This window comes from Notolabrus celidotus, chromosome 18 (genome assembly GCF_009762535.1).
Source record: "Notolabrus celidotus isolate fNotCel1 chromosome 18, fNotCel1.pri, whole genome shotgun sequence".
NCBI classification, from domain to species: domain Eukaryota; kingdom Metazoa; phylum Chordata; class Actinopteri; order Labriformes; family Labridae; genus Notolabrus; species Notolabrus celidotus.
The window spans coordinates 22849798-22876365 of record NC_048289.1 but is presented as its reverse complement, the minus strand read 5'-3'; the positions used below and the strand labels follow the sequence as shown (position 1 = coordinate 22876365).

General features: G+C 39.4%; 1 protein-coding gene and 1 long non-coding RNA gene across 5 annotated transcripts in view; one reads left to right on the top strand and one right to left on the bottom strand.

Annotated features, from left to right (window-relative positions):
• Window positions 1-42: 42 nt before the first annotated feature.
• Window positions 43-26568, bottom strand: entpd1 (ectonucleoside triphosphate diphosphohydrolase 1). Of its 2 annotated transcripts, none has more exons than XM_034708024.1 (10): window positions 26418-26568; window positions 13000-13127; window positions 12497-12614; window positions 9349-9499; window positions 8871-9030; window positions 7343-7546; window positions 6904-7161; window positions 5184-5297; window positions 4935-5072; window positions 43-665 (listed from the first exon to the last, which is right to left on the bottom strand). In XM_034708024.1, exons 1-10 carry the CDS (start codon window positions 26431-26433, stop codon window positions 459-461), a joined length of 1494 nt encoding a protein of 497 aa, XP_034563915.1. In that variant the 5' UTR covers window positions 26434-26568; the 3' UTR covers window positions 43-458. The 2 variants fall into 2 exon arrangements, with proteins under 2 accessions (XP_034563915.1, XP_034563916.1); XM_034708025.1 differs by lacking the exon at window positions 26418-26568 and adding an exon at window positions 14313-14390 and having other exon boundaries at window positions 425-665.
• Window positions 1733-26568, top strand: part of LOC117830081 — a 63429-nt gene continuing 38593 nt past the window's right edge. For all 3 annotated transcript variants that reach the window (XR_004634724.1, XR_004634725.1, XR_004634723.1), the window contains exons 1-3: window positions 1733-1909; window positions 2324-2370; window positions 12511-12702. This is a non-coding gene — a long non-coding RNA (uncharacterized LOC117830081). The remainder of the gene's footprint in view (window positions 1910-2323; window positions 2371-12510; window positions 12703-26568) is intronic.

Sequence of the window (26568 nt, the reverse complement as noted above, 5' to 3'; positions counted from 1 at the left end):
CTCATTATTTTTCCATGTTGTACACATGACCAGCACATCAAGCCTTTTATATAAACCGTGGTTACTTTATTTAAACATTATTATATTCACATCATAATTCAAGACACAAACATGCAGACTGATGTGGGTGCACACATTCAAGCAGGCGTTCTCATTCACACATTCAGGCACACACACACACACACACACACATACACATACACACAAACACAGAAATGTCCTTCAACCAGGGAAGCAGAACTCACTCCCCTGAGACAGAAAGTTTTTGTCCTTCTGAAATGTCCTTGAATCCACATGAGCTATGGGACTGTTGTTGTGCAGCAGACTCTGACCTTTGACCTCTCCACAGAGGCTGTAAAGTGTAAAGTTGACTATGGTATTCACAAATTTTGGAGAATAACCTTCACTGATGTCCCCCCCCCCCCCCCCCCCCCCCCCCAGTGTAAAACCCTATGTGTTTATATTATCTGGGGTTGTTTGGAGCAGCGGGGCCATAGAGGACGCAGGCTAATGAGGAAGAGGATGAAGAGCAGTATTGCCATGACAGTGACTATGGAGACGTAGCCAGCGTGGGGTAGAGGGGGAGTGTCCGGAGCCTCAGCTGGAATCATGTTGGTCAGGTTTAGCATGTAGCCCAACGTCCAGCCTGCTTCACTGCCTTTTATCTGCACACAGACACAAAGAAACAAAGTAAGTCCCACAGAAGAATCCAGAAAGAACTCTGGTACAGACAGGGCACAGAATCAAATGAATGGTTTCATATGCAAATGGTGTCAAAATAATGAATAGGGAAGACAAGCTGGAGGTTTTTTTTTTTGGAGTCGCAGAGATTACATACTTTAATTTATCATATATTTTTTTTAGCGTTTTTTTTAAATTAGTTTCTACTCACAGCATTTCAGAAGACACATTTACATTAAATCAAAGTTATCATCTTCAATTTAAATTCCTAACAAAATATTTGCACATGGCTTAAGCACACACATTTCTCCCCTTAAGTCTATATTTTTGCTCATGGCATCTACAATGATTGTTTAACTGGTAATGAACCCGACTGGCAGGCTTTTGACCTACACAAACAGACAGGACCATTAGCAAAATGATTGACATTTTCTGTATAGTAATTTCTTGTATCGATAACTGCCACAAAGGGGCAGATGTCAAACAAGGTAATTTACAGCAAGTAGCCTAAAGAAAATCTATTAAGATTTACATTTGACTGTTAAAAGAAAGCAAAATTAGATTAGTTTTTTTCATGAAACACTATGTACACATTTCCAAAGCAGGATCAGCAAAGATTAAAAGGTATCTGGGCTGGCAAGACAATTTAAGAGAAACAGCTGAATAAAAGAATAAAAGAGAAACTGCTAAAACAGATAAAATCAGTAAAATAAATAAAACAGTGAGTTAATAAAAGAGAACCATGAATAAAAGTAGATTAAAAATAAATGTAACATCGTGAATAAAACAATATTACAGAAAGGCCTTTTGATAAAAATATGTTTTCAGCTGTGATTTAGAGGAAGATACTTTTATAAACCAATCTATGAAATACTCCAAATTGTACCTATTTAAAGATGAACTGATTATAATGTGTAAATTATTTATTTGGCTCAGTCCTCTTTTTTTTGTCCAAGTATATATCAAGACTACCGAGCAAACATTTTCATGATACCTGTGGGATATGTAAATGGTGATTCTGATTGGCTGCCAGCTGAACGGTATCATCCAATCAGATTCAAGCGCGGCAAATACAACCGGAAGCTTCATCCTCCTCGGATGATATCCAAATAGTCCGACTTTAGCATGTTTCTAAACCTTAAAAGTCGGCTCTGGACGGTTTTTCATTGAAACTGAAGGTTAAGTTCAGGTCCCTGACGACTTCTATGAAGAAACTCCACTTATTATGGTGAGGGGCCAAGCTAAGTACAGTGTACAGATAAGTCCTGTGCATCTGGTACTGTCAATCATGCTAGTTATGTATTAGGTCAGTGATGCCTGTAAGCTAACTTTGCACTTCACTGCAGTAAGGTAGGTATTCAAGCTTGTGTAAACTTGCATTTAGCTGGAAGTATTCTGAGTAATTACCACTGTGCACTCACTGGTGATGAATCTTAAAAGGTTTGAAATGTAATTTAATGTTGTAGCTGGCCTAATTCCTTGCTAAATTACAACAACTCCATATGAAAAAGTGACGCAGGTCTCCTACAGCTGTTAATGTGAGGTTAATGTTTGTTGCTTTGCTTTGCTTTGCATTATAACTTTGAAATGTCAGGTGGTGATTTGAACAGATAAACAGACAATCTCAATTTCTCTTTATAAGGTGCCTGATGAAGAGCGAGGGAAGAATTCAAGACAATAATTGAAGAGGTAAGTGTAAGAAAATGTTTCAAAAACAGTCCATTTCAAATAATGTGGGCTATACAAAGCATTAAATTGTACATATATGAAAATATTTTTCATTATGTAAAACATGGCTGACTAATTGTTAATTTTGCCAGTTGTCTAGGAAGAGAAAAGGGCATGGCTCGTTATTGTGGCAGAGATACAGCACAATTATTTAACTGCACTGATGATTTATTTGTGGGCCCTCTGTGTCTTAGGAGGCAGAGAAGGTTGCATATTAATCACATGGATGGTGGTCCAATTTTCCAGCTCCTTCTTGTGTCGGTTCGATGCTAGGGGGGTTTGATTTGGTGAAGAAAGAGAGGCAAAGTGCTTTGTCTGCAGCAGTAGAGTTGAAAATTTCAATATATTTATTGGAAGGTTGTTCATTTTACTCAGTATGCCCATTGTGTTACATCTAGATTTGCAACAATTTATGGGAAATTGCAACAGACTTGTTGCTTCACAAAGTTTAGTAATCTGGGCGTAGAATAATTATACATTAGAATCCGAAAGCTGTTGGTGTCTTGCTAAATTTCCATCTGAGGCATGTGTTGATAAGATAGTACATAAGTGAGGCACTCATTGAAACATACATGTTACCTAACAAAGGGTAGGTTTGTGAGTTGTATGTCATGTCCATGTTTATAGTGTTGGAAGATGTTGTTGGTATTTTTAAGCAGAGAACCAACCGTTTTTTTGGTACTCCAGCAAAGTCATTGTAGTGATTTGGATTCTTTGAGAGCTCATTTCAGAGTTCAAACAGCATTCTCTTTTCTCACTGTCTAACCATATTTCCATTTACTAGAACATCCAATTCCTTAACATAACCGTCATTGATGGAAATGTGTATCAGGGGTCTTGGAATGGTGTAATGTTTTGACGGTGTTTAGTGGATAACTGAGTTTGTCCTTTCATAGAGAAGTTCAATAATTTGTTTTGCTAATGCTGTTGAAATATGTAGGTTAAAGTGAGGTATGAAGTGCTGAACTCCCAGGAGTTGAGTGGTTGGACAAAGAAACGTTGATGCAAAGTATGAGGTACATGACCAACTCTTCAGATATACCTTACTTGGAGAAAATGCATAATTTTCCTTAGCTTTTTAAATCAGATGATGTCCACAGTCTCTTACTAGTCAAACACAAAATGTCCCTAGAAGGATTGTAATCAAAGAGCACATATCACATTTATACAGAATGATAAGGATGTGCAGTTATTGAGCAATATTACACAACAGGTAGTGCTGCTATACTGAATATCGGCACGGCAGCAGTTCAGTCAAAGACAGTCACAGCTGTAGTGATTTTCAGCACGACCTTAGTGTGTTATTATTTTTGTGCAGCATTTCTACAAGTAGCAACAAGTATTTAAAGGCCTTTGAAATGACACTTATGTAAATATTTAACAGACAGCTGTTACACACAGCAATTTCAATCTAAATTTGGACAGTCATTTTTTTCCATAACTGTCCACTTTGAAACACTTTACCAACTAAAATGAAATAAATCCCAATAATAAAATCAAAAATATATAAATATATATTATATATATATATTGGTGTATTAAAAATATGTATTGCTGTCTTCTGGCATATATTTTTTTATATCATCATGTCTGTGGTGTTATGAGGTTTCATGTTGGTGAATGCGAAGTATACACAAAGGCTCAACTGGGCACAAAATTCAGAACACTTAAAGCAGAGTGATACATACAATTAAAAGTTTGAGTTCTGTTATACTCTATATCAGGGGTGTCCAAAGTACGGCCCGGGGGCCAATTGCGGCCCAAGGTCCATTTATTTATGGCCCCAAGCTTCCATCTTAAATTGTGTTATTTATAGCAAAGAAATTAATCACAGTTTCTTTCTACAAACAAAACTAAAGTCAATCCAGAAACGTCTCAAAAAGCTTCATATGGACTACCTGTCTAAAACCAAAGCTCTGGGAATTCTGCAAGACGGCAATAAAGAAGAAACACAAGGACTCTTAAAGTTGACAAGTTTTCAAATTCATGTTTTTATCATGATGTGAAAATGTTCTTGATGAACACTAAAACTTCAGAAGACACAAAAGAGGACACAAGACAAGATCAAATTATAAAATTGTGCAGAAAAGGCACAATTTGGTGCATCAAAAATGTTCAGAACTCAGGAAAGTAATTATATAGTTCTTAAAATGTTGTCTGCTGGTCAGAAAGGTCTTAAAAAAAACATGAAAAAGAAGTGTGATGAAATCTAGATCGTGATCCTGCCATAGGAAAATAATGATACTAAATATTAAATAAATATTTCATGTATAACTTTTAGGATTCCTAAGTCTCAGTAGGAGCCACTGGCCCTGAGATATTCTGACAACATCATATGTGGCCCTCTTTGAAAAAAGTTTGGACACCCCTGCTCTATATCAACACTCTGTTAACACTTCTGGGCCAATCAGATTGCCGGGAAGGAAGTATCTATTGGGTAACGGCCAATACGACATGATTGAAATCAGGAAGCCGTAGATATTAGGTGTGTGAGACAGGAAAGGAGTGGACTCTGATCTACTGACCTTTCTGATGAATTTAATGTCCGAGTAGGTCTGTGAGGTGAAGTTGTATCCCTCTGTCAGCAGAGTGAGGAGGTACGTGCCAGAAAAACAGTACTCTGCCAGATACTTCACCTTAACGTCGGGATGCTGCTGTATAACCTGTTCAAGAACATGCAGCGATAAAATCAGTGGACAGCATGTGCAGGCCATGGGCAAAACAGGAAAGTAGATAAACATGGCAGAAGTATGTAACTGATGGCCATAACTGACCTGACTCCAAGGGGTAGCACAGTAGCGTGTTATCTTTTCCTTGACTGTGTCCAGAGGAATGGATGTGTCGGTAAGATTGAGGAAGTTCATCACAAAGTAGTAAGCAGAGAAAGCCTACAGAGAGAGAGAGAAAAGGAGAAGAAGAGATGAATCTAAAAGACATGAACTTGTTACGGTATCCCTAACAAGTTAATCATTCAGTTTATAAATAGTAAGTTCTAATCATAAGACAGTGACACACACCTGACCTGACTTCTGACCTCACTGACTCAGACCTTACTTGTCTGTAATTTGCAAGTAGCTGTGAGGCTGTGAGGCCAGGATTAAGTTTAGCAGTGACATGTCTTTCCCCCATCAGAACAGCATGTTACGGATGAAAGTTACAAATAATTCCTTATTTGAAACAGAGCATTTTACTCATGAAGACATGTGAAATGTGCTAGTAATTGTGAATGCTCTGATGTCTTTATACTCCTTCCTGAAAATCATACTGATACCTAGATTATATTGTAGGCCAAAAAGAAATCCCCCTGCTATAAGAGTGACAGAAAAAACAGATGGATATAATTTATTTCAGCTGTCTACTGTGATGCTTTTATGGATGTGACATAATTGCTACCATTCTTGTAAGGCTAAGTACACTGAGGGAATCCTAACTTAAAACAAAGGGAGTTTGAAATGAGCCAATCTAACGTTAGCAGTGGCTCACAGCTCCTGTTTAGGGTTGCAAAATTCCAGGAATTTTCAAAGTCGGAAACTTTCCATGGGAATTAACGGGAATTTATGGGAATAAATGTGAATGAACCAGGAATTTACTAAATTGACATATATGCTATTCCTCAATCACATGCACATAGCACACTGCTTACTGCAGGGCCCTCTACATGCACTGTGCATTCCTCCATCACATGCACAGATGATTTCTAGAATCCTGGACCACACTTTTGATCCCAGAGCACAAATCTATTGAAGCCACACATTTGAGCCTGTGGACTACACAAAGTGAAGTAAGTTTTGATCATATCATGTGGTAATATATATTTAACAAATTTGATGTATGGTACTAATGCTTAACTTACAATTATCATATGTATTACTTTGGATGGATGTCTGCTTATAACAAAACATATTTATGCTTGGATATGATACCTTTCCGTTCAATTACCCTCAATTCTCTGTTAATTCCCATGGAAAGTTTACAATTAGGAATATTTCCAAAATTTCCCAGCTTAACTTCCCATGGAAATTTACCGGAAACTTTCCACCATTTTCCACAATTTTTGCAACCCTACTCCTGTTATACAAAAACATTCAAACATTTTTTTGAAGTTTAGAAAACTGTTACCATTTGTCTTAACTTTAGTTTTAAAAAAAATAGCCTAAACCCTGTAATGGAAACCACAGAATACTGACATTTTGCTAGCTTGGTCTTCTTCTTCGCCTCAAACAGTGGATGCTAGTTGCACCTATAATATGTGTACTATATAATTGCTGTTCAGCAATTCAGAAGATACCCAAGAATGTGGTCAAACAAAGGAGGCTGTGTTTGCATGGCCATATATCAAAACAACATTCAGTATGCATGGCTGAATGTAAATAGGAATACAAGGCATGTAAAAACTATCTGGCAGTATTTTCTTTTTCGAAACGAGGGCAACAAACATTATATTCTGTGAGGGTAAACATAGTCAGTGTTCCCCAAGACACTGTGATACATTACCCCAAATGGCCCTTGCAGAAGTGGCTGGAAGACCCCATTGAAAGAGCATTGTCTGTATCTGCAGTGAGTAAAGTTGAAGATGTTTTTGACCACTGCCTGGCATTTAAGGAAGTTTCCTTCCCCCATTTGAATGAAGCTCTGAGGTGGCCTCTGGGGTTTCCTGTCCGACACGCAGGGGCTGTTGTAGAGGTCTGAGTAGTTCTTTGTTGAGTTGTAGCCAGGGTTGAAACAAGGATCTAATATTGCATCTGGACCTGACTAGGAGATAGAGCAAGATAAAGAGGTGTAAGCCACAGAGAGAGGGAGGTAATTAGATTGAATGCCGGTATCGTTTCAGCACATCATATCTCTTATAATGATTGCGTCTCAAATTAACTCCAATTGGATTTGAACTGAATAGCCTGACAACGTTAAAAGGGAAAATAGTATCGGAATTTACCTGCGTCTGGTGTGCCAGAGTCAGTCGTATCGCTTGGTCTTTCCCGTAGCACAGAAAGCTGTGAGTGTAAAGGTTGTAGTCGTTTCCGTAGAGGCGGAAGTTCACAGAGTTGCTGGGTGACTCTGACCCGTCATATTTATCTGATACAAAGCTAATCTGAGTGGAGGCCCCACCAAGGTCAAGGGCCCCTGTGGTTTCCAAACCCTGCGGAAGATACAAAAATCATTGTACTTAGTTCACAGCTGGAGCACATGGATTGATGTGTATGCCTGGAAAATAGATCAACATCGAAAAGTGGAGATGTTCCCGTACCATTTTCTCCTTTGGAATTCAGTACCTAGACTTGAGTACTGGCACCAAGTACCCCTCCCATACTAGGGTGGTACAAAAGATTGCAAAATGTTGGTGGAGAAACAGTAATTGCTGACATTTTGCTAGCTTGACTAAAGTTGCTCTCTCTGCTAGTGCTAAACATGTGTAACATTGTAATTGTCACATGGTGGGATTTTTTTTTTGGAGGGAGGGTGACTGCTTGTGTTACTGAACAGCATACTTACATCCCAGATTCAATTTGTGGCCAAGTTGTATTCAGTCTGGATTGTACAGTTGTTTGTAAGTATTTTAATGTTTTTTATCAAGAGAGGAGATGGGGGAAGTCTGAAGGAGTGAAAAAAAAGAAAGAAAAAAGAGTGCTGCTTTTGTCTAAACAAAAGACAAGTTTGATTTCAGTATAAACCTGTTGTAATGAATAATTGTATGTAAAATGAAATGTGAAGAATGTGTTTTTTTTGCAACACTCTGAAGAAAAAAACCACAAAAATAAACTTTCAGGATGTGGGTAGAGGAAGAGCACAGAGACCACTTCTGTTGGCCGCACTACAACTGAACACTAAATAAGTGTGATGCATTCACTGCACTGTGGGAAACAACTTCACTCTGCCCGTAACCCTTAGTAATCTCAAAGGGGAGTGCGCAGCTCAAAACAATACTCCACTAAACTGATGCACAGTTTACAATTTGATATTTTTTTGTTGTAAATTTAAATCAAATTATGTAAATAATAATCCTGGGGAAAATAAGAGTCTACAAACTAAACTTCACAAAAAATCTCATCTTACACAAAAGACTGGCTTCCTGTTAGCACTGTTAGAAATGATGGATTCAAGCAGCTTATCAGAAAACTAAATCCAGATACAAGTTAACAAACTGACTGGTTCCTTGAACTTTCACTCAGGACCAAAAATCTGCCTTTAAATGAAATAATGATTTGATATTTATCGTGTTACTTATTGTTATTAACTGATATGAAATATTTATTGTGATAACATCATTTCCAATATCACCCAGCTCTAGCTGATCCCAGCATCAATGTCAATAAGCTACTTTGAGTACCATGAAAAGCGATATAAAAATCCTATCAATTATTGTTATTATTATTATTAATATCAATACCAGTACTAACAGTGATACCAATATTGGTGTTGGATTTGGGACAACTCTTTCTATAAGTGGTTAAAGAAGCTCAGACCTGTTCGAGGCGGTCATCCAAGTAGTTGACTGTGACCCATCCGAAGGCGCCCTCCTCCTGTCCGCTCAGGATTCTCGCTCCTTGAAAGGAGAAGGGGGACATTTGCAGGGCTCCCTCCACAGCTCTAAAGACCTTGTCTGACGCCGAGCTGTTCTCCATACTGCACACACAACTCAAATTTATTAGAGTGATTCCCATCCATAATTCAGATCAATACAGCAGCCCATAAATAATGAATAGACCGTGTCCCGTATAATGGATTTGACAGTAACACATTCACTGCTCCGGCAGTTTAGTTCATGTGAAGATAAATCACGAAACAGGCGGATGGAAAAGGCTACAGATAGCTGCACTTTGGCTCTCAGAGCAAGCACATTACACTATAAAAGCTGAAGATACACTAGAGTCAGCATGAAATGGCATGCTGTATTACTGGGTGCATGTTTTATGTTTGATTGTGTGTATACATGGGCCTTACTTCAGTAGTCTCATTCCTGCAGTGGCCCCCAGGTAAAGAGGGGTCTCGTGGTGTCTTCTCTCAGGGACCCACTGCTCGGCCTCCTGCATGCACACTCTCAGAGACTCCGCTGCTTTTTGTGGAGCTGACGCATAGCTGGAGATACCCGGACCTGCAAAATGTCAAGAGTTTGGAATATAATAAGTGCTTTGGGATCAGAGATGCTAGTACCTGTTTAAAATTCATGAACTGGCAAAGACATTTGTTCTTTGAGAAGGAAGCTTGCTGAAGATGTTATCAAGGTGTCTGCTTCCTGCAAGTTCGTCTGATCTTCTCCCCCTGAAGCTAGTGCTTAACTTGATTTATTTGAGCCTCATGTGAGCAAAATTACACCCAGATGTATCCTTGATTGGATATCCAGCATGACCACGTACCTTTTACCTGCCTGGTTGTAGGTTTTAACATCTCAATTACAGTTTCTGTGTTAAAAGATACGTCTGCTGTTGTTCTATTTTTCTCTGACTCTTCACAAATATCATTAAAACACCAGAATTATTGCTTCGGGTCACAACTTCCTGTATCCAGTTTGCTGCTCGACTAAAACTTCAGTCTTTAAAAGAACCTCTTAAAAGATATCGCTTCATGAGGAAGGCTCAGTCAAACATCTGCACTGCAGCTTTAAGCAAACCTTGCTCAGAGGGGCATGTTGATCTTATTATCTGCGGGAATCCACTGTCTGGTGCTGTGGAAGTGCTCCGCTTTAAGCCTTGATAACCCGAGTAAATTACATGAAGAGACAGGCCGGCACACACAGACTGTGCTTTGAGAGGTAAAAAGCAGTTTTTGAATCAAATTAGTGAAGAGAATCTCACAGAGGGAGTCAGGCTTATAGACCTGTCTATTAAATTGTGTGCATTCAAAAGTGCTTTTATAGTTCTGCAGGACCAGCTGGTGCATTTAAAAGTTGCCCTGAGGCCGAGGCATTTCAAACAGACTCATTTGGATTTTCAGAAAAAAGCATAACTCAACTTTACATGTAAAGCCAGGAATAGTATGCGCCACAATTGAAACAGGTGTTATGTTGTTAGTAATGTCTTTAACAATGTTTTAGTAATGAGCAGATGGAATTTTGAGACATAACACTTTTTATATACGCATCCTTAATGTTTGTAAAATCAGTATAAGAAGGGTGGAACAGTGGATATTTTGTAATATAGCCCATGCCCATTATATTACTGTCACTACACAGTAATAATACATTGCAGTTTCGTGGATACTTTATGACAGGCAAGCAAGAGGGGGACAACTGGTATTTTTCAACATGATGAGCATCTTGTATTACTGTTGAATTGCAGGGTAACAGTGTATACTCAGTTGTACACCCCCCACCTGACCCCACTCCACAACCACCACAAAAACTTCCTTTAAAGATGAGTGAATCAATCACTCTTGTATGACAAGATCCTCCATTCAGGATTGATTAGCTTAGCTTAGCATAAAGAGTGGTGATGCGATCGGTCTGTCTAAAGATGGAAACAATTCTGCCACACTTCCAAGCCTAATCTATGGAAGAGGATTAAGGCCAATGAAAAGATATAAACATTTGAAGGGCTGGAAAGCAAAAAACTTATTGCAAGGTGTATTTTTTTGTAATTTACAATTAAAGTCAAAATTCCGATTTTAATATCTCAGAATTTCGTCTTTAATCTTGAAATTCCGACTTTAATCTCAGAATTCCGACTTTGATCTCAGAATTCTGGCTTTATTTTCAGAATTCCGACTTTAATATCTCAGAATTTCGTCTTTAATCTTGAAATTCCGACTTTAATCTCGGAATTCCGACTTTGATCTCAGAATTCTGGCTTTATTTTCAGAATTCCGACTTTAATATCTCAGAATTTCGTCTTTAATCTTGAAATTCCGACTTTAATCTCGGAATTCTGACTTGAATCTCAGAATTCTGACTTGAATATCTCATGATTCCGACTGTGATCTCAGATTTCTGATTTAATCTCAGAATTCCCTCTTTAATCTCAGAATTCCAATTTAAATCTTGAAATTCCAACTTTAATCTCAGAATTTGGGCTTTAATTTCAGAATTCTGGCTTTAATCTCATAATTCTGTCTCTAATCCCAGAGTTGAAGAAAAGGACCCCTGAACAACACTGATTTGCTCGCCCACCCTCCAGGATATATACATTTTATTTCAGTGGCCCTAATCCTCTTTACTAATTTAAGACGTGTTTGATCCAATTTGTTTACTTTAAAATAAAATAATAAAACACTAATTGTGCTAACTGTTTCACTTAAACTGTAGGATGATTATGAGTAAACATAAACTATCCTGGGCTAATTGCTAGCTTGCTTCTGCCTCATACAACAACCCTTGACTGAACATGTTACAATCTATGTGGTGAGTGTTAGCTGCTTCAATCCTGATTTGACTGATGGAATCTCCTAAGTCATCGACAAGGACCACCCAACACAACGTTTTAGCACTTATCTTCTGTAAAAAAGGGAAGGAGATTATGAACATCTTACCCAATCCGTTTCAAGAACTTATTAACATTTACAATTTAACACCGGCTTGATAACTGATTAGAAACTCAAAACCAAACCCTCTTTATTGGTCTTATCACACTTTCAATACGTTGCTAGCAGATTGATGAGGGGCTTGTTATCATTATGACTGCCATTAGGTCAGCAGCCATAAAAGTATGGTGACAGTAATGTATTAGGATGTTTTGATATTTACTGTATTTAATGAGAACATGCAATGAAAACTTCAGCATTTAGAGCAGCCAATAGAACAACAATTAACTATATTTAGAAATTATGAATTGTTTGTTTCAATTTCTTTCTCTGTTTTGGTCCTTATGAATTAAATATTTGGGTTTAGTATTCTTCAGATGATACAAAAAAAAGTATTTACAGACCCCACCACGGTTTTGGGAAAGGGGCATTGTCATATTTCAAATCTGTGCTAATATTTTCAGGATTTAGGCCAAACATTGTTGCTGAAAGAATAACAGTTATTGAGCTGAGATGAGTGTTTACCTTTGAGCTTCAAACTTAAAATCAAGCTTCCTTAAATATTTGCATTGGTATGCATTCGTTGCTGTGTGCTTAAACAGTTGTAAACATTCAAGTTAGAGTGATGTGTCTATACCTTTGACTTTGCAGGAATTCTTCTGCTCAACTCTTCCAGTGTTGTTATCCTTCTCTGCCGGCCACTCGTAGATATACAGAGCTGTGTGGGAGGAACCAGCGTCCAGCACGATTCCATACTGGAGAGGAGACAGAAGGGGAGGCGGGGGACCAGTTCAATGCTGGGGGGAATGCAACTCAAACAGAATCAACATTGGATCATTCAGTGTGAGGATTAAAAAGCTTTCTGCCAAACTGCCTTGAAAATATGAGGTGCTTCTAAAACAGCACCTTAGACGCTGTGCAGCCTCAAACTGGGCCTGCTGCATGTGTGACTAAAGTGGTGACTTAATGTTCTCGTCAACATCCAGCGGCCTTATTTGGTAGTAAATTCCTAGAACCAGTCATTCAGGTTGAGGGTCATATTGACAAGAGAGACCATATTTAGCTCGTGGACTTTGCACAGAGATCCCTCTGTACCATGTGAACACGCTATAACAGTTTTACATTTTACCTCTAACATACCTTGTACTTTTGGGGGAGGGGCCTGTTCTGCAAAACTGCTACCGTCACCAGGGCAACAATCGCTATGACACCAATCACAGTGATGATGATGGTCACCGGCATGTGCCAGGGGTTCTTCTCTTTCATCTCTGAGAGCGTGGGCGGGAAAAAACAGACAGACAGTCCAGACAGGAAGGAGAAGCAAGAGGGGTTGCCGGGGCAGGGGGGGGAAAAAGGAGGGGAAGATGGGGACACATTGGGAAAAAAAGAGTGAGGGAAAAAAAAAAAGTGGGGTGTGTTAGTGCGTCTTGCGTCCAGATGTTGCTGATGTCGCAGCTTGTGTGTCTTGAGGTATGAGGTAGAATCTCTCGGGGGATGTTGCGGAGAGTGTTTAATTGTGTTGTTTTGTAACCCGGGACTACAGATGGATTTCTGATTTGGAATGTCTGAACTCCCGCCAAAGCTGCTCATTGATTCTTGAGGGGGAGATGTTGTTATTTCAGCCTCACGTTTGAAAGGGAATTCCACCAAAAGTACTTAGCTAATGCTGAAAGATCAACAAGATTACCTCTTTGGAAGATGATCAAAAGGAGACCAGCTTCACAGTCATTATTATGGAAATAAGCAGAGTGTGTGCTAAACAAGAGAACAGTTGGCTCCAATCAGAATGATGAGCCGAGGCCTATGGTTAGGGTTAATGCTGCAGTTATTAATACCATATCCTGTTCCAGGTCTTATTTTAATCTAGGACATATACATATGCTACTATTTGTTTGGTTACAGCTCCCTCTTAAGTACTCATTGAAATTCCTCTGTTTACTTCAGGGATTTATAACACACACAAACACACACACATGCATGCACAAGCTCATATATTCACAGTTTATAAAAGGACAGAGAAGGGCGTTACAGTGTCTGTATTCACAGGACTATTGTGAGGGAAAAGACTGATGAATAAGACACCACACACGCACACACACACGCACACATGGTTGTTTGAATATTACCAGGATAAGTAAACCGGCAGACTCTATCTAGGTGCACATGACAGCTGGCAGAGTACACACGCATAAACCTTGTAGAAACAAACCCAGAATGTAGAGAACAGCACACCTTTCAGGAGAGCATAAAAAGGCACACACATACACAAACACACACACACACACACACACACACACACACACACACACACACACACACACAGCTGTTTTCTGCAGCAGGACCTGCAGCAGTGATAGTAAAGCTAACCTTTGTCTACTGTGGGAAAACACACACACAGACTGAAACTTCCAGCGAGCTAAAGCAGCGAGCAGCGAGCGGAAGAGAGTACTTACCTCTGTTGTCTACTTCAATGAACTTACCACTGAGAGGGGAGGGCGAGAGAGAAAGAGAGAGAGAGAAAGGGAGAGCAAGGGGAGAGAGAGAGAGAAAGAGAGAGCAAGGGGAGAGAGAGAGAGAAAGGGAGAGCAAGGGGAGAGAGAGAGAGAAAGGGAGAGCAAGGGGAGAGAGAGAGAGAAAGGGAGAGCAAGGGGAGAGAGAGAGAAAGGGAGAGCAAGGGGGGGGAGAGAGAGAGAGAGAGAAAGAGAGAGAGAGAGATATGGGGGCTGGGGGGTGGAAGTGGAAAGGAGAGGAAAATATGGGGAGGACAGGAAAGGAAAGAATGGACAGAGGGAGGTAGCAGGGTGATAAGATGAGGAGAGGCTTTTCCGTCAGGGCTGGACAGAGGATCAGAATAGAGCTGTGTGTGTGAGTGTGTGAGTGTGTGTGTGTGTGTGTGTGTGTGTTTCTAGTGGAACACTGAGTTTGGCATTTCCTCCTCAAGCTGGGGCAGCACAGCCGGTCTCTATGGAGACACTAAAGTGCGTTGGTGCGTGTGTCGGTGCACTTTTGTGTGCATGTGGACCCCCTTAAAATGGACTCTCCTTCTCTCTCTGTTAATTAATGAGAGCCTCTCTCTCTCTCTTTCTCACTCTCTCTCTCTCTTCCCTTCTCTCTCTCTCCCCCTGTGGGATGTGTAGGAGGGAGGGGGAAGTGGGGACTCCCTTGTTTGGCTGTTTTTTATTACTTGCAGGCTGTGATGTCATCTGTGTGACGGATGGAATCCCCTGCTTTTCTCCGGGGGCAGTGTGTGCGCCAACAAGTGTGTTTTTTAGAAGAAAAGGGGGTTGCCTAAGAGCTCGCGACTGCCTGTGCATGTCCGTGCGTTGGTGTGTGCCGATCCAAAACATGATTCGCCTGCAAATTTGCTTAACCATTCTCTGTTACATTCTGTCACTACCCTCACTCGCTGCAAGCATGTAGATACATGATCGCACATTTTTAAACATGCACCGGAGACCGTCAGCGCAATATTTATATCACGTATCACTCCCTAACTATCCTCCTTGGAGGGAGCTGTGTGAGTCGAAGCCAGCAGTGAAGAAACACACACACCAGTCAGAGTCACCAAAAAGTATCCTGTAATTGTTTGACCATGTAAGCTCTAAGGAAACAACCAAAGTCCAAGACTGTATTTTCCTCTCTTTAAAACATCACTAAGGGGCAGTTTGAACCAGATACAGTTTGGCACTTATCCATTAAATCAGGCTGTTTATTTATGCAACATATATTCTACAGTTTCTGTCACCTAGCTTAAGCTTTTTGTCTTGTTTATAGCTTGCATGCATGTGTCGATGCAATCAAAGTCAGTCAGAGCTGATTAATTAATGAAACAGTTCAAGTACATATGCAGAATTCCCTCCAATAAAAAATCTAATATTCAAACTGAATATTAAACATTTAAAGCACCACATGCCACCCTTTTATAAATTTGTCCATTTAGGTAACAGACATTGACACAGTTAACCACAAGTCCTCGTGATGTCACAAGTTGAGTTACCAAAGGTCTCTTCTACCACTTTGGCACAGGCGTTACAGAGCCTGGGTGGAGCTGTGCTAACACAGGAAAGAGACAACTACCAGGGCTTACTGTCAGGCTCAGACATCTGACATTCAAACAAACAAGCCACAAAACATTCTTGGTTTAATTCTCAACGTCATGTTAAGGCACGTCCACTCCGGCTCCGGCTTTTGTTACGATTTGATGTATGATCCTCGATGACGACAGCGCAAATTACGCAATTAAAATAGCCTTAAGATTTGAAGTGACTCTGGAGGTGGGATTTATGTAGTCTGACCGGTACAGTCGAAATTAAGGGGCCGATATTATGATATTGGCAAATATGTTTGCAATATGTTCGATATGATACAGAAAACAACCCTATGAAAGGTCTAAAACTGCTGACATGCACGTAAGGGTGATCTGACACTATTGTTTACAACACTCTAGCACTGTGTGACCATCACAGCAACATTTGATGACATTAAATAACAGTTTAAATATTATTGAAATACATTGTTAGGAGTTGCTGACTGATTTTGAAATAGCCTCACTCTTATGCTAATGCCTCTTCATAATGACCAAGATTTCTTTACATTGAATTTTAGCACCTGTGTGCTTCCAAGATCTTCTGCAGAAAAATCAAGCTCAATATTCAGCACTCATCTAAAGGTGGCTATGTTTTTTAACTCTTCTGGCAAAGTTTGGCAGTGAGCAGTAAGAGACTGTGAAAAAAATACCTTCAGTGTCAGCTGATCTTAGTCACTGCGGTGAAAATATTTAAACTTTTGGAACACCACTGTGCTGATCAGTGTCACTTCTTCATCAACCAATCAGAATCAATAAGAATGAGAGGCAACAGTGGCAGAGCTCTATACAGAGGAGATACTGACCACCACAGTTTTTCAATATCTGGGTCTAAGGCTGCTGCTAACACTACGATACGAGTCTTATCACTTGTTTTTATGTTTTCTACTTAAAAAGCCACTGACTGAAATGATGCATACAGACTACTTTAAAACAGTCTTTAATGGTCACTGCTAAGGGAAATGGAAGCACTATGGGACACTTTTTTTAACCTTTCAACAGAGAGTGCTGGTGAGAAATGCTCGGAAATTGGGGTTGTAGGCACTGCCAGTACAATAAAAAACATAAGTGGGCACAGCCCTTTAGTCAGCTAGCAGGAGAAGGATTTTTTTTCCTTTATCTTCTAATCACGGCGGGTGCTGATGACTGATTAGCAAAAATACACGAGTTTTCCATCCAAGTGTTGTTTTAGATGGAGAAACTCTGCAACCACGGCTTTGCTTGGTAAACAAGCATATTAACGTTGCTGCAACAGGTAACGTTAAACCTTTTATAAACTAGCTAACGGTAATAAATCAGAGTTTACAAAGTTTTGTGATTGTTACATCTCAGTCCACACTGTGTAGCTAAAAAATCAAAACACTACCTCCTCCTTCTCAACATGTTTAAAATTATCTTGAACAAAGAGAGGAAGTGCTAAAAAGATCTGCATCTTTCATTTGCTTCCAAAGCAAATGCATCGATGTGCAAGAGCCAAATTTTTCCAACAGTGGGTGATGGTGCTTATGGGACATCTAGTCATCTTCACAAAAAACGCTACCATATTTGTTCAAAGGAGTCACCAGAATCAGCACCACATGGAAGCTCATCTGGGTGCCTGTAAGAAATTAATGTGTTTACGATAGCAACTATCTATTTGTTTATTTTTAGTCTAGCTCATACATTCACTATATTGGTAGAATTTACATTTTTCTAAATTGATATCAGTTTGAAAAATCCTAAATCAGTCAGATTATTAGTTTTTTATTTGTGATTGAGCAGACTTACGATTAAAAATGTAGAGTTTTTGGATAAATAAACACAAAAAGCAAATGAACTGTTGATGCAGCTCAGATTTATGATTACTTCCAACAAAGAAAATCTATTTTCTTTAGCTAGTCAATAAAAGTTAGATAAACAATAAGTTTCGCCAGAATAAGGAAGACGGTAAATTTGAGTTTCTGACTTTTTTTTTTGTAGTCTGTCGGGAAACGTGAGGTCTTTATATTTAAGCACTGCATCCGGATCAAAGCACGTAGAAGGCAATACTTAGAGGAGGTCCAACCACAAACTCTGCCAGCATGACTGTCTGCCTCTCATCATACAAGGCCAGCATCTTGCTTCAGTGGGATCATGGGATTCATTAAGGATTTCCTCGAAGGCGTGCGACCACAATGAGGCAAGAATGAAACCACATGGGCTTTCCACATATGTGTACTTGTTTTACAAGTCACTGACATAACTTGATTTATACTGTCAGTACTCTGAACACTTGTCATCGACATCTTAAATATACGAGAACATCTGCGATGAGCCCGCCGGTGCAGTAAATAACAAACTTTGACATTAATGAATGACTCCATTAACGACAGCTGGCTCCAAAAACAAACTCCAGCTTCATCACAGTGGAAATAAAAGTCTGTTAGGGAACGGTGGAGAGCTGTAAAGGTGCCTTGTACTGACCCAAAGCCCACCCTTCCTTCCAGTCATTGTTAAGTTGTTGATAAGTTTTTTGCAAGAGACAGAAATATCCTGTTTCCAATCAAAGCCATTCTTTTTGCTTTCAGTTCAGAGGAAAAAGTTGTTGCATAATGTGCAACATTTGCTGATGACGATGCTGTTGGCAGCGGACTAAACCGACACAGACACACAGTCACAAACACACATATTGAAACAGAAAACGGGGCTTACCTGATCAGGAAATTAAAAGCATGAGATCACAAAGGAACATCAATGCAGACTGGAAAACAGGCTTGCAGGCAACACAATAACAAAACACTGACATCTGGACATGCATGGAATTTATGGACATTATGCATCCCCTAATGATTTCAACTACAAACCTAACCCCAAATACTGGACCAGTAATTCAATCCCAATCCAGAACAAAGTCTTTACCTCATAACGGCTCTGTTGGACAGCAAGGACAAACAAAAATGACGTCACTTCACAAAACTTTTATCAGCACACGTATAAAGGCCCATACCTGTAAACACATTCATGCAATCACTTTTAAGTGTCTATATGAGGACCATTTAAACATACTTGGACCAAAGTGTTTCATTTTTGGACCCCCTCTGTAAACACATATGCTAAGTGATAAGGTAAGGCCAGGATGACTCAAGCTACAGCGTGATTGAAGATAGAGTGGCGGGGAAAAGGAGGGCACAGGAAGACAGGAGGGGTAAACAACATCTGCTATCACTCTGCGACTCTGTGCTCCATTTTTATGAGTTTAATGCAAATATTTGAAGCATTTTAATAGAGTTTTTTCACAAGACACATATAAAAAGTATTTTATATGCTACTTTTATTAGTCTGGAGAGAGGTCGGTGAAAGAAAGCACTTAGATGCAAGACTTGAGGTTTATCATGAACTCCTGTTGCCGGCAGTAGAAGTGAGTGTTGTTTAGAAGTCTAACAATCCGGTCATTAACTTTAAAGAGAAAAGAGTTCAATAACTTTGACATGTAGAATGTAACAAATTCTTATTGCGTTAAAATGACTATTGACTACTGACATCTCACACATTTGCCAACTTCTTTGGCTCCATTTCTTTAGAGTCCAACTTTGCAAAGATCCAGCTGTAATAGATTTCCTCAGGTCATTACACAGAAAGTTATCAGCCCTAAGTCTGCAATGATTCATAGCCATGTGAACTTTTTCCCAAAGATCCATGCACCAGTATATTGTTTCCCCACTTTCTAGGAGTGAAACAGAGCAGAGTCAAAGCAAACTACCTTGTTGGCTTTGAAGAAATGCCATCTATCTAAATGAACGTCTATCTTGTCCTCATTTTACACAGCCTGATAAAGCCTGATAAGAGCTTGATAACTGTGTTGGTACTGCCTATGGTGCTGATTGGCTAATCTTCAGTCCCGCAGGGCTCATTGATTGGGTTGTTTTCCACCAGACAAGCTGCTGTTTCATGTCAGAATGACCAATCACTCAACACAGTAGACAGATATAAAGGTCTGCACTCATCCCTTAACCCTTTAAACGTCTCTGATGATAAGGTCTATGCTTTAGCCTTAGATTTTAAATTCCTATTGAATCAACGTTTTGTTTTTTTATTGGATGTGTTTTGTGTTTTGTTTTTTTAACCTTTATTTTACCAGGAATAGTCCCATTGAGATACAAAGTCTCTTTTACAAGGGAGTCCTGGCCAAGACAGCAGCATAAAAAGTTTCACAAAATAGAACAGGACAAAATATATACTAACAAGTAACTATTACATCGATTTATAAATTAGCAGTGTTAAGCTCTAAAACATGTGCACAGGCTGATAAGATGATCCTTTATCCTAGTTTTAAAATCCTCCAATCGAATTAAACAATCCAGTTTCAGGGACCCTGAAGCTCAAACCAAGAAGAGGGAGCAAAGACATTAAAAGCAATTTTACCAAAGACAGAGCGAGTCAGAGGAATGACAAAAATAAATTGTCCATGGGACCGAAGATGACAGCCACTGACGACTTTAGGAGTCAATAAGGAGCACAAATAAGACGGCAGCTCCTGGAGTATGGCCTTATAAAGAAAGACATACCAATGCTCAATTCTTCTGTTGTGTAAGGAGGACAAGCCTACCCCTTTTCATACAAGATACAGTGATGTGTGCAGAAATCTAAACCAGAAACAAACCGCAATGCAGCATGGTACACAGAGTCCAACATTTTCAGAGAGGCTGAGGAAGCATGCATATAAAGAACATCACCATAGTCAATTACAGATACAAAGGTTGCATGAATGAGCTTTTTACGAGCAGCAAAAGAAAAACGGCGTCTGTTTCTATAAAAGAAACCCAACTTCACCCTCAGTTTTTTAGTTAGACTCTCAATACGACGATTAAAAGAAAGATTTTCATCTAAGAGAAAACCAAAGTATTTAAATGTTGGGACACATCTGATTTCCTCATTTGTGGAGGTGAAAATCTTAGAGTCATTTTTCACCGTCCACCGTGTTGATCAGCCTTCATGCACCAGAATGTGTCCAATGATGACATTGAAATTATTATGTCAGAGTTTTAAGGATCCGTCCTGAATTCGGGGGCGTGTACCAATTTTGCATCCAAGTAAATGCTGTCTTGAAATCCTTTGGGCCACTGCCCCTTGACACAAACAACTCCCACAAGTTAGCAGTTCAAGATGTCTCTAACTTTGTTTCAATGTCCTTAAGATCAATGCAATTGGCTGTTATAGATGGCAATCAGTGTCTGCTATTATACAAAGTCTTGCACCAGCTTCTTCTTTATTTTTGGTTTGTCAGAGTTTTAAAGGTCCATCTGGAATTTGGAGGCTTGTACCAATTTTGCATCCAAGTAAAGGCTGTCTCAACATTCCTTGGGTCACTGCCCCTTGACACATATACACCTCCCCCAAGTTAGCAGTTCAAGATGTCTCTAACTTTGTTTCAATGTCCTCAATACCAATGCAATTGGCTGTTATGCAGTCATGGAAAAAAGTTTTCGGACACCCTTAAGATTTTACACAATCTCAAATATTGTCATGAAATATTTGTGTTTCAAGCATTAGAAAGACATAAACAAATACATATGATACTTTTTTGGTTTATTGTTTACAAGAAAAACTAACAAAGATTAATTATTGACAGTTTCAATATGTCAGTTCTCAACATTGTCGGTATTAAAGTCAAGAAATAATAGAATGTGTTCAAAACTGAACAAAAAATAAATAAACCTGGCTGTGACTGTTCTAAAAGAAATTGCACTAGAGTGATTATCAATGCAATATTTGGGGTGTCCGAAAACGTTTTCCCACCACTGTAGATGGCAATCAGTGTCTACTACAAAGTCTTGCACCAGCTTCTTGTTTTGAAAGGGTAGTATTACGGATATGCACATTCAATTGCCTGAACAATGAAGTGTTGTGTCGTCACCCTGGCTAGTCAGCAACGTAATTACAAGCCACTTAAGCAAGTTACCACTAGCCAAGGCTGCAACTCCAGTTAATGGCGACTGCACCAATGCTATAACCCTTACTACCTGGATGTAAACAGACACAGATGACTCACGGCATCCCATAGTGCTGCACAGTATGGAAGCATTTTGATGTAGAGATTGGACAAAGGGTTGTTTGTAGGCTGTATCTGGTTAAGCTGGCGCATGGTCACTAAATCAAAGCAGTGTGTAGCCAACACAGGCATGTGGCCGTTAACCTGCAAGGAGGATCAAAGGCTGGTGGGTGCTAGCTCTCCTAACATACCACAGATTCTGTGATCCATTCAAGACCAGGAAAAATAACTTTGCTTTGCAGAAAATGGTAGAGCACATTTAAGCTCTCATTCAAACAAAGATACAAAAAACACATTCACAGACATACAAGCAGTCCAAGTTACACAGCTTTCTTGTTGGCCTATTTTGCCATATGTGCACAAAGATGTCACAACTGTGGAGTTCTTTACTGGCAACATGTTGCAGTCCAGCTTGGTTCTTGTTTCCCATTTTTACGACTACTGACCCAACAGAGTCGCCCTCCCCTGCTGATCTGAAACTGGGCTCATAAATCTCCTGAGTTAAAGAGATAGAATAACAAAAGAGAGGAAGAGAAAGAGAAGCAGAGGAGGAAGGAAGAGTGCTTTGAATCAGCACATACTGAGAGGGTTGTTTCTTTACACTCAGCCATGAGTCAAAGGGTGACACAGTTGGAGATCGACTCTGTGGTTTCATAATGACGAGACGGCGAGGCAACAACGTCCCTGTATAAGGCAGGTCTTACATTTGTTGTGCTGCTTTTGTGGTTCGCCTCGAACAAGTCACATGTCCATGTTTGGAAAGAGGAAGGCGGTAGAGCAAATATATGACTTATGTACTTGGGCAAAGTCACCACAACACTTCATACAACAGGTGACATTTTCAAATAACGTTACACACAGTTGGCAAATTTTAAGAACTCAATTCACAGTTTATGAGTAAGGAAGGTTATGATAAAAGATACAAGCAGGAGGAAATAAATAGGATGTAAATAAGTACTTTGGTGACAAAACAAGGAATTCATGGGTGAAATATTCAGGGCGGGTTAAAATGTACTTGGAGCTGCAAAGTGATTACAAGCTCAGCTGTGGGAAAACATGTTATAAAATGTCAAAAATCTTAATACAGATACACTTGAGTACCTCAAAACTGTAATTGCCTATTGAGTTGTTTAGATGCTACAGCTTGGGAGGCATGCTCTAATGCACAAAACCAATAGTTTAAATGGAAAGCTCCTTACAGTGATGGATATAAAGTGGATACCATGAATTCTTGTTTTCAATTATGTACTTGAGAGTCAATGGACTGTTATTTTTCTCTCTAGCGCCAAAACACTCATGCAAATCTACTCACAAAAACCGACATAGCGCCTATAAACACATCTATCCCCCCACCCAACAAACACACACACACACACATTGTGCCTCTGAACAAAGTGTCCTTGAGTTGTCACCAGGCTTCTTGCTGCAACTTGTTCCAGTTAATCAGGAAACTTTTGTTTGTCCTAAATGTTGAAAGAGACGATAACACACTTAGTGGTTCTATAAATATTCTTTTTCAAACTATTGTGAAAGGGGATCGTCTGCTCCTTCCTGTAAAAAGGGAACCTCTGTTAGCGTCATCCGAGCAATGAGAGGAAGCGTCTCCTGCAGCCACAGGGAAGTGATCAGTGCAGCCTGACCTCACCTAAAGGAGACACTGATACTAACCCCGGGCAGTCTGCCCCGACCTTTAACAGGAAAACAAAAAAGTAGACATGCTGAATCATTCTTAGAAATTTGCTGAGCATCCCGAAACTTTAATTTTTTACTGACAATGATGACAACACTGATTTACTGTCACCAGCATGGAGAGTCAGTTACTTTACTCTGAAACTGTAGACAATATTTCAGCAACTTCACACGTGCAACTCTTTTGTGTTCCTTTTTTAGGTGATTGAAATAAACATTTTAGGCACTATTTTTTTCACCTGAGATGAAACTGAATGAAATTGATTTAGATGCCTCTGTATGAGCTACAAAAGCAAACAAGACCATGGGCAAGGAGATTGATCATTTCTACATGGTATGTTTAAGGCTTTTAACCATTTCTTCAGGTAGGTGTCCAACAAAATGAGTTACAGCATTCCCCCGAAACATCCTTTGTTTACATTTACAACAGTTAACATTCACAGACAGTGTTGCGTTTAACTGTTATTAAAAAAACAGGAAGAAATTGTTGAAAGGAAAAACTTGCTACTTAGGTACATGGGGTGCCATAATCAACTCAAACTGAAATCACCTCACAGGAGCTTTAAATGACCTAAAAGATTGTTTTTAAAGGCATCAAAATGATGACATTACAGGGTCAAGTCACAAATCAGTCACACAGCTTTAATTTGATTCTTCTTTATCTTTGAGAAGCTGTTGAAAGGAAGCTGGGTCCATCTCTAGCAGCATACAAAGTTATATCATCAAGATACAAAAAATCCACAACAGACAGGCAGACACCAACATTTGAATTTTCTAAAGACAAGTTCCTTTTTCACTTGGTGGAACTGACCCTTTTTTTTTTTTTTTTTTTTACCACTTAGCATCTGCTGTGTCATTGTGAAATGTAAGACTAGTATCAGTCCACAAACCAAACCAAATGTGATTTTTGCTATAGTTTTTAGAGCGTCCAAACAATCTCGAATTATAGCTGACTAGCTTGAAATCAAACACAGATCAGATGACCAAAACTACCTCCTGGTTTGGCTGTTTTCCTTTCACACAAATTACCGGAGGTTAATAGAATTTTGTCTTTGGTGCTGCCCTGAAGAGTAAATTACCATGTATGAAATTCAATTACCTCTGCTTGAAGTGGAGGCAGGGACATACTTTGGACCTTGCAACCACTACTGGGTTTGTGTGAGTCTTATCCTAAATAATCAGATAAGGCACCGGCCACTTTTTATAAGCAAGTTTGACTCTGTGTACAACTTTGGGATTCCCCCAAACAATCTCAAGTACAGGATGACCCAACAGCAAATAACAAACCTTAGTGGGTGTATACGAAATCAGATAGTTTACCAGAAAGAGTTTAGTCACCCTGATCAAAAAACAAAGAAATAAAAAAATTGTTGTGCTCTCATGTTTGTGGAACTCCTCTGAGATTTCTGCTTTCACACCACTTAGTGATGCTGAATGATGTTTCATGTCCTTTCTAATGTCAGTCATAGTGTAGGTTATATGGGAAATTGACTCTTGAAAACATATTCAACCCTCCTGTTATGTTGCAGGTCAAATTGACCCTTTTTAAAGTCTATTTGAGGCAATATCTGCCTTCCAAACCAGCTAAATGCAGCATAAAAATCTGGGAAGCATGTGACAGAAGAGGAGTCGTGTTAATTTATCAACATCACTTCTTAAAAAAAACAAGAAAAAGAATTGTATTTATATTTAGGCAATGTACATAAAAAAAAGTTTTAACATGAATTTTAATGAAAAACAAGTGAGTTATCCTCATTGAACCATGATCTGTGAGAATTAAAGAACACCAATGCACTTTATATTGATTGAAAAGGTCAGTAATGGAGTTAAAAATTAGATTTAAAAAAATGTGTATTGGGATTTTTTGGGGTTCTGACACTTTTGGATAATTGAATTAGCCCCGGGTCAAAATGATCCAGGAACATTATTACTGTTCCAGAGAAACGAACATAAAAGGAGGGTTTACATTGAGCACCATAAAGAAAAATAATCATATACATAACATTACATATTGAAGCTGTAATACATACATGATATACATCCCAAATGTAAGCACATACAATTAAAGCTGTGCCATATACTGTACTATTGTAACATCTCAATCTACATGAGACCAGGTTTTCTAATTATCTGAATCTTCTCCAACTCACTGACAACTAAATAGTCTAAAACACATCATACAGGTGGATGTGATGTCACTAATTTTGCCTTATTACATGCGCTTTCCTATTCAACAAACAATGCCCACTGATCTGCACACAGGAAATGCCAAAAGGTAAATACCACTCACCCTGTCCAGGTATCATCAAATCAACGAATCATACTTCAAATGTCAGATGCAGTTTCAGCAGATGAAATCACTCTTATGACCCTGCACACGTATCCTCAGTCACATGCCTCTTGCACATAAACTGCTATAAATCCCACATGATCTCAAAAAGTGTCCACCCAGAAGTGTGCCACTGTGTTTACCCACAGCAACATAATCCCACAAACAAGAAACAAACACACACACACAAAAACACATTGGAAGCACCTGCTAACGCCGCACACTCCACACATGTTATAGAAAAGTCACACACCTGCCCCACACTGCTACACAGCTGCTACATGCACCACAGCAAGTCACACAATCAGAAGAGAACACACACACTCACCTGACACTTGACATGTACTGTACGCACTTGTAGTTCATCCCTCTGCCGGGTCAGAGGATTTCCTGCTTCTCTGTGTGTGTGTGTGTGTGTATGTGTGTGTCAGTCATAGCAGTACACCTACCTCTTTGTGCAGACATGGGTTCTCTCTCAGCAGCAACACAATGCTCTTTCTATTCTTTGCCCCTCTCTCACTCACTCTCTCTCCCCTCCTCTTTTACTCTCTCTCTCTCTCTCTCTCTTTGGTAACACAGCTCTCTCTCGGCTCAGTCTAA